At 39.2% G+C, this 8,283-nt stretch overlaps 1 protein-coding gene across 1 annotated transcript; it reads left to right on the top strand.

Moving 5' to 3' along the window:
* Positions 1 to 602: 602 nt before the first annotated feature.
* COX18 (cytochrome c oxidase assembly factor COX18) lies at positions 603 to 6,455 on the top strand. The gene is made up of 6 exons (XM_088521971.1): positions 603 to 950; positions 2,177 to 2,277; positions 2,474 to 2,637; positions 3,406 to 3,518; positions 5,362 to 5,469; positions 6,277 to 6,455. Exons 1-6 carry the CDS (start codon positions 603 to 605, stop codon positions 6,448 to 6,450), a joined length of 1,008 nt encoding a protein of 335 aa, XP_088378097.1. The 3' UTR covers positions 6,451 to 6,455.
* Positions 6,456 to 8,283: the final 1,828 nt, after the last annotated feature.

The raw sequence follows: 8,283 nt of genomic DNA, 5'->3' as shown, positions 1-8,283 counted from the left end.
CATTTGTAGCATCTGCCTTCTTACATAAAATCCTGGGATGTTCAGTAGAAGTCTGTACTAGGATTTTTTTTTTTTTAAAGAAGCATCTTTTATATTTCCTCTGTAATGCATTTTATTTGAACAATAAAAAAATACACAAAAAAAGAATATATTGTTTTAAGACCAGCTATGGTCATCTTTTAATAAGAGGGGAGGGAAAAAATATTTTTAGGAACACATCTACAGAACCTTTTATCTCTGACTGAGGGAAGCTATGAGTTTATTCGTTGAAATGGGGGTCTGTTGTGGGGTTAATGCCTTGTCCCCTCAGCGGATTAATCACAAGGTTCCTCCTCTTGGTTCCTCCTTTTCTTTTCACCGGAGGACGGGGCAATTCCCTCACGTTTCGAGGTGTTAACTGCGCTCTTGCAGCCGGTCCTAGCAGCGCTTGGAAGGGGGTCACAAGTGAAGGACGCCTCCAGCGCCCTTCGCCCTGCCCTTACTCAACGTAGCCGCGGCGCTGTCGGCTGCGCGCCTTGCCCCGTGGCGCATGCGCATTGCCCACGGCTGGCCGCCCGCCCTTTCCTCTCTGAGGCGGCCCGTGCTGAGCGCCTGCTGTGGGCATGTGGGGCCTCACGCGACTGTTGCGACCGTTAACGGCCTCTGCGCGCGCGCCGGGCCGGCCGTTAGCAATCGCGGCCGCCGCGCGCGGACTGGGCAGGCCGTTAACGGGCGCTGCGCGCGGGCCGAGCAGACCGCTAACGGTCGCGGCGGCGCCGAGCGGGAGCCCCGGCGCGTGGTATGAGTGGCTGGCCCAGTCGGCGCCGGTGCACTGGGCGGAAGAGGGGCTGGTGGCGCTGCAGGCCGCCGCCGGGCTGCCGTGGTGGGCGGCCATCGCGTGCGGCGCCGCCGCGCTCCGCACCGCCGTCACGCTGCCGCTCGCCGCGCACCAGAGCCGCCTGCTGGCCAAGGTGGGTCCGCGCTGCGCCCGGAGGCGAACGCTGCTCCCGTGCCCGCGGTGCCGCACCTCCACGCTCTTCTCCCTTTGCTGTCCCGCGTCCTGCTTGTGTGAGAGGCCGCGCGGGCATGGCTGAAACCCGTGCTTGGAGTGAGGGGGGTGATCTCCGAGTCGGGCGTTGCTGCTGGCGCCTTTCCACAAAACTGCAACCGGGTGGGTATGGCGCCGGTTCCTCCCTTCTTCTGGGTCTGCTGGTGCTGCCCCAGCACGGCCACTCGCAGGTGCAATCGCTATAAATTTAAAAATAAATAAATAAATAAATATTTTGCCATGGGAGCAGTGTAGAAATTTGGTTGCCTTGCCTGAGACGTGGTTGACACATATGTAGGTGTTCTCTGTAGCTGGCTGCATTAAATTAAACACAAATCCTGGTGAAGTTGCTCTAGGAAAAAATCTTTTAAATACTTTCATTGCTCTCATGGGCAAAGCTGAAGTTATTACAGAGATTATATGTTGCCCCTACAATAGTAGAAGAACCTTTATAGTTCTGTGGTATCAAAAGGAGTGTTTCCTGGATGCATCCTTCGAATAATGTCTCTTTTTTGTAGGCCATGTTATTTCTTGTCCAAGTCATGTGGTTTTTAGGGTGGTGCATCTCAGAAGGGAGAGCTCAAGTCTGGTTTAGCATCATGTTTTTGCTGGAAAGGACAATGGGTGAAAGGAGATGTATTTCTTAGACGTGCTTCATCAGTGACTGTCAAAAAGGTTACAGTAGAAGATGTGTAATTTAAATTTTCCATTAAAGCATATTTGTTTTCTTATCAGTAATTTTTACTTCTTTATCTTTTTGTCTGCAAAAGCGAAAATTCTATTGTACTATTTCATAATGGAATCTGTGCTTTGTCTTTTGGACAGGGTTTGGGTCATGTTGTGCTGCAGTTTGAGTGGACATTAAAGGTCTTTTGTTTTATGAAGTGGTTGTTCACAGTCCCTTTGTGAAAAGCAAAATAATGCTTAATAATAAAATACTTCATAAGCTACTAGCTTTTTGATTCTTATGGGAAATATTTTTAATTAGTTTGGTTATGTGTTCATTTTATTTACAGAAAAATGGTGTTTGTGCTTCACAATTTACAGTAATTTTTAATAGACATGCAGGACAGTGTGGGGAGAGAAATGATTTGTTATGGTTGCTTCTTTTAGTCTGTTACATAAACGTATTTCCTTTGCTTTAGCTAGCTGGAAAATTTGCAGCCTGAAATTCAGAAACTGGCTGAACGTCTTCGCTATGAAGTTTCTGTTCGTGGAAGGCAACTCAGTTGGTCTGAAAAGGTTGCCAGGTAAGATGGTGTTTGTATGTACCTCACAAATCTGTTCTAGTGGGGAGAGGGAGGGGAAATGTTTCAAGAAGAAATATTTTCAAATTTTCTAGTTATGCCTAAATAAGGTAATCTAGCATGTATAATCCGTAGAGTTGTTATTTCAGAAATTTGTGGCATTTTTTTTTAGAAGATATTGTTTTTTTTTTCTTAAAAGGTTCCATTTTAAGAAGAATCTACGGAGGATTATTACAGAACTGTACATCCGAGACAACTGCCACCCCTTTAAAGCCACTTTAATGATGTGGGTGCAGATTCCAATGTGGGTCTGCGTGTCCCTTGCTTTGCGCAACTGTAGTGTCGGTGCCACGGACTCAGAAGGTGATCATTCTGATATATGAACAAAGCGCTCGTTAAAAAACAGGATCTCCAAAGCTTGACTTATTAGCTGATCTAAAAATCACTCTTAAATTTTTAAACTCTGTATAGTTCAAGCAGAGCTATCTTGTATTTGCAGTGTTGTAGCAAACTGGAGCTCTGAACTTTTGCAGAGGGTGCTGGTGGTTCCAGATCTGTTAAAAAAAGTATCACTGATCTCAGCTGATGTGCTGTCTGTATTTGTAATAGGCTTTTGAGCTTTGCAAGATGCCTCTTTAAAGGCACTGGTGGAATCTGAACTCTGAAAGGAGCATGACCTATGTTTTAATGCTATATTGTATATTCTTATATCTCCATACAGCATAGCATGTTGTTACACAGTCATTTAAGTATAGTGTGCTCTCCTGAGGGCTGAATTACCGGGGAAAGAAATGCTGTCATTTGATCTTTTCATTCATAAAATTGCGATACTTAAAAAGCTATGCTAGCCATGCAACAGTGTGCTTGCCATTAATCTATAGCTTTTTTTTTTTCATGTGACGAAAAGCTTAGCCTGTATCTCCCACCAGTTTTTCCTTGTTTTAATAGCAGATTGTCTTGACATGTAATCTTTCATACCCCAAATTCTATACTGTTCATATTTTGTATTTATTATATAAACAAAATGTATCTAGCAACGTGGGTGATTAAAATTCAATATTCAGCAGTTCTGCATAACTTGAAATAGAAAATCGTATTTAATTGCAAATACTTTTAAAATTTCTCTTATAGTTCAAGAACAGTTTTCAACAGGTGGAACGTTGTGGTTTACAGACCTCACAGCACCAGATTCTACGTGGATTTTGCCCATTTCACTTGGGCTTATGAATTTGATGATAGTAGAGGTATGTTGGGGAAGCAAATGGGATGATTTCAAAAGGACAGGTTTTTTTATGGAATTGTATTGGTTATTGTATGTAGAATACTGTAATTATAGAATTGTAAGATCACACTTACCAGTTCTAAAACACAGTAATGCTATGGTTACTTCAGATTTTGACTGCTGCAGTGCATTGGACAGAACTGAAACACTGCATAATTGTTCCATAAGTTTGACCATGCATTTGTATTGTTTAGAGAAAATAAATGTTAATGTGACTTTACAGGGCTATTTTATATACTATATTTTAGCCTTAACTACAAGCTAAAGTATAGTTTTTTTAGGCTTTTAAAAGTCATAACTGACGTTTCTCGTAGGAGAATGTTGTTATGAGCTTACTAGGTTTTAAGCATCTGAAACAAGGTTTCTTATTTTGTTTTGTTTTCAGGAATAAGAATGTTATTGACTTGCATTTATGACCAGCTTAGGTTTCTGTGGTGCAATGATATAGATAAATGTAAAGAGGAGGATGTGTGTGTGTGTATAAAAGATGTGAAAGAAAGGTGATGTCCTAGAGAAACAGAGGCCATTTGATAAGAAACAAGATCTAAAAAAATATTAGGCAGAGAATGAATTTCTGATTAAGTTATGAAAGCCAAGATGTTAAAAGGACAAGGACATCAAGATTATGAGTTTTTTTTCCTTCAGACATTGTATCTTGTCCTTTCCTCTGAATGTCTTTTCCACGCAAGCATATATCATGTTTTTTGTCTTTGTGCAGATAGAGCTCTGGTTCTGCTTTGATAAATGCCTGAAAAAAAAAAACTTATTTCCAGTAAGAGAGTCAGTTTGCTTTCATTCCACAGAAATATGCAGGCCAAGCATTTCACAGAGTATTTTGCTATGTACACCAGGAACTCTACAAGTAGAAAGTAAACATAACATTTTGGATAGAGTAATATGTGTCATTTCAAAAAATAGCTTCCTTTTTAATACGCTTTATACCTTCTGCGAGTACTTCAGGCACCTGTGTATAAAACTTTTTCAGAACTGACTTATTTTTTGCATTAAAAACAAGAATATATCCATCGTGAACAGAGTATTAACAGCTGTAATATTATTAAGCAGTCTAGAGGATCTGTATTCTCCCTTTTTACGTTCTGTGTTCTAAGACTGAATCCTGGTATAGTGGATGCTGGATGAAAACAAGTATTTTGATGAATTTCTAGGAAAGAAATTTGACTGGTGGTTGAAATGAGCAATATTATAAATTCTTTCTGATACACTGAAAAATCTACAACCTTGGAATATTATCAGGGAGATAAAAGAAACAAAATGAAACAAAAAGGTCTTCCCATATCTTTTGATAACTTAATGGAAATATTTTTCTTATTCCTAAATATTTCTGTTAGTTCTTGTTGAACTCTAGCCATCTGGCTTTCCTTCTTGCTAAGGTTTTGTGGACTAAGACAATTTTTTGGTAATAAAAGTCAGTATGTGACTGTAGATACTTACTGTTCTACTTTCAGTTATCAACCAAACATTTTCTGCCCATTTCCTCTCAGCAACCTTTCCTCAGAGGACTGTGCTTGGGAAAAATGTTAATGTGTAAAAACTATTGTGTAAAATGAGATTTTTTTGGGGTGAGTAGTCTGTTAGGTTGATATGTTTTCTGTGAGGAATTGGGCCTCTAAGGCATCAGATGGATTAAACTGAAGAATGTATGAGTATTTTGGTTGAAAAGAATAATGAAAATAATAGATGAACAAGAATATTGGCTTAATGAAAACATTGTAAGATTTTATTTGGTTTTAGTTGTTTAGAAAGATCTTCATATCTTTGTATTTTTATCCCCCTCTTATTTCCAGATCTTTGCTTTGCAAAAACTGAAAGCTACCAGGTTCCAGAAGTTAGCTTCAAATTTCTTTCGAGTGGTGTCAGTAATTATGATCCCTGTGGCTGCAACTGTGCCCTCGGTAAGTCCAGAATCTTAAGGATGTCTCCATTGACAGCTGACATTTTTGGCCCTACTTCAGGCATTCACAGTGCTCAAGGGACAGTCCAAAGGCCTGACTTATTTAATAGACCACAGCTTTGTTATGTTGTTCCAGCTTTGTTTACATGTGCATTTATATTCTTACTGTGTTTGTAATACTTTGATGTAATACTTCAAGGGAAGAACCTACAAACTTACTGTTACATTTTTACAACCTAGAGGTCAGAAAAAAAAACGAAGAGTGGCTTAGCATCCTTTCTGCATTTTTCCTTTCTGCATTTTTAAAAAGTAGAGGCAAAGTTTGTATAAAGAGGTATAGACGAACCTATTTGGTTACTGTAATATACAACTTTAGCTTTGCATGTTTTGGGAGATTTGCGTTTTTTTTCTCTGAACTTCTTATAGCACTTGTTTCTGTTTTTCTGATCTATTTTTTTTTACTTGTTCAAATACATATTTTCTCAGTGATTAAGAAATCAGTCTGTCTAGTTGTTTGGCTCATCAAGTTCATTTAAGTGAAACATAGCCGTTCAAGAAAGACATGGTTTAATTTGTGAGCTGTTGTCCAACTTCAGTGTAGGTGGCATTTTTTTCCCAGAGGAGTTGAGAAAGAGTGAGAAATGCATTTGGAATGGAAGCTACTATTGTTATTGAGGGGAGTATATTTAGGTCAGTTGTTTTTCTTAATAATTAGGAATTGCCCGTGAGTGTGGTTTGTGAAGAGCTGCCTAGAATGGTAGTGTGTTCGTTGCATCTAGGGCTGAACTCAGTATTTGTCTTGTTGCAGTCCATGGCGTTGTACTGGTTGTCATCAAGTTTCATGGGACTCTCACATAACCTGTTGCTCCGTTCTCCAACCTTTCGTCGACTGTGCCGCATACCAAGGACCAAATCTGACTCGGACACTCCTTACAGGGATATTGTCTCTGCCTTGACTGCCAAATACTCTTTTAAGAAATGATGTGTTTTTTGAACTGTTGAAAGAGCTGTCCCCCAGAGTTAGCATGGGTAGTTAATAAGCTTTATTGAAATGTACTTACTGTACAATACTGCATCTGGAATTATATTTATTCTCTAAATAAAGCTTTGACCATCTGTTTTGCCATTAATAATGTTACTGACTAATCTGGATGATTGTTTGGCATATGTATATATATATATATGATTGTTTGGCAGTTTTGTTTCAGGGGTGCTGTTTTTGTTTTGTTGTTGTTGTTGTTGTTTTCTGTTTGCTTTTTAAGAACATTCCAAGAATAGAAATTTGTCTCCTGAAGTGTGGTAAGATACTGGGAAGATGAATACTAAGTAAAAATCATGTTTTACCTGGGCTCTTTCTAGTAGTGAAGCTAATCTGTCCTAGGGACTAGTAAAAAAAAAAAAAAAAAAAAGGTTTTAAGTTTTCAGACTTGCACCTTGTAATGAAACTTCTCTGCAGTATTCTCCTCTTTCACAGAAGTCTGTGCAAGTACACAGTCTACAGAAAATGTCTTTTTTTTTCCTGTTTGTAGAAGCAGAAGTCAGAATAGAGAGCAAAGCATTTTTTTATGTTCTTCGCTTTCAAATGGTTCTCATATCACAGAGAGAGGATGATTTACCTGTACCTGATAAAACTATTTTGTGGTTGTAACATTGCTGCTCTTCTCTGCAAGAAATTCAACTTTTCTCTTGTCTTGACTGTTTTTTTTTTTGGGGGGGGGGGGGTTGTTTGTTTTGATTTGGGGTTTTTTTGTTTGTCAGCAGTCACCTGCCTTTGTCATGGCAGGAAGCACCTAGAATCTTTTTTGTCATTTCTTTTGGTAGTTTCGTCCTTGTACCCCCCCCCCACCCCTACCCCACACACACCCTCAAGCAAAAGATACTTTGCTTTGATATGGCAATTATGAGACTTACCCTTGGCAACCTGTTGTAATGAGGCCTACTCTGAGCAGAGGTTAGATTATAGACTTGTAGTGATCCTTTCCTACCTATGTGATCCTGTGATTCTGTTTGTGCCTAATCTGGAGAAAAATGACAAAGTCTATAAATCCCTTTATAAAACACAGGACACTTGCTTTCTTAACAGGTGATGCATTGCCAGTTATGCAACTCAGAAGAGAATGCAAATTTCTATTTCTATATATGCGTAGTAGTGAATTTTCAGCAGCATCGTAAGAAAAACTTGTAGCCTCAAGTCAAATCTTTTGCTCAGTGAGCCTGTTTATTCCTATAAATCAGTGAATTGCACAATTTCTGCTCCTTGTATTTGTGGTTAGTTTAATGGCACATTTTTGAGTTTTTATAGAGAAAGAGCACTTAAAATTTAAGTTAGCTTTCTGAAATGTTTAGAATGCAATAGTAGTAGTTACTGTTCGTTTACTAATGCTGAGTGTAGCACTGTGTAATGAACGCTCTCTCCCAAAGGCTGTATTATTCTCTCTGGAGATTTCAGTCAAATATCATAGTCTTGTTTGCAATGATTTGTGTACTTATTTAAGAACAGGAAAATAGGTATGTTTCTACGGTTAAGGGGGGTATGTTTGCGTGATTATGAGTGTTAGCATATGAACTTATTTTTTTTTGTAAATTAAAATGGCATGATTCTCTTGACAATGTTGATATTAGGTCTTGCTAGATATAGGACTACATAACTCTGTGAGACAGTGCTCTTGATTTTGATGCGAGAGCTATACAAAGAATGACTTTGTTTTTTCCCGTCATAAAGCACAGCAAAGACTCCAGTGTGCTTATTAGACCCTTTATTAATGCCAAAGGAAAGCTTTTCTTTGACTAAAATGGCAACAAGTTTAAGAGCTCA

Source organism: Tinamus guttatus, unplaced genomic scaffold (genome assembly GCF_059628265.1).
Source record: "Tinamus guttatus ecotype Peru unplaced genomic scaffold, ASM5962826v1 Tinamus_guttatus_pri_ptg000140l, whole genome shotgun sequence".
Taxonomy (NCBI): Eukaryota; Metazoa; Chordata; class Aves; order Tinamiformes; family Tinamidae; genus Tinamus; species Tinamus guttatus.
The sequence above is the reverse complement of the archived record's forward strand: the minus strand, read 5'-3'. Positions and strand labels throughout refer to the sequence as shown.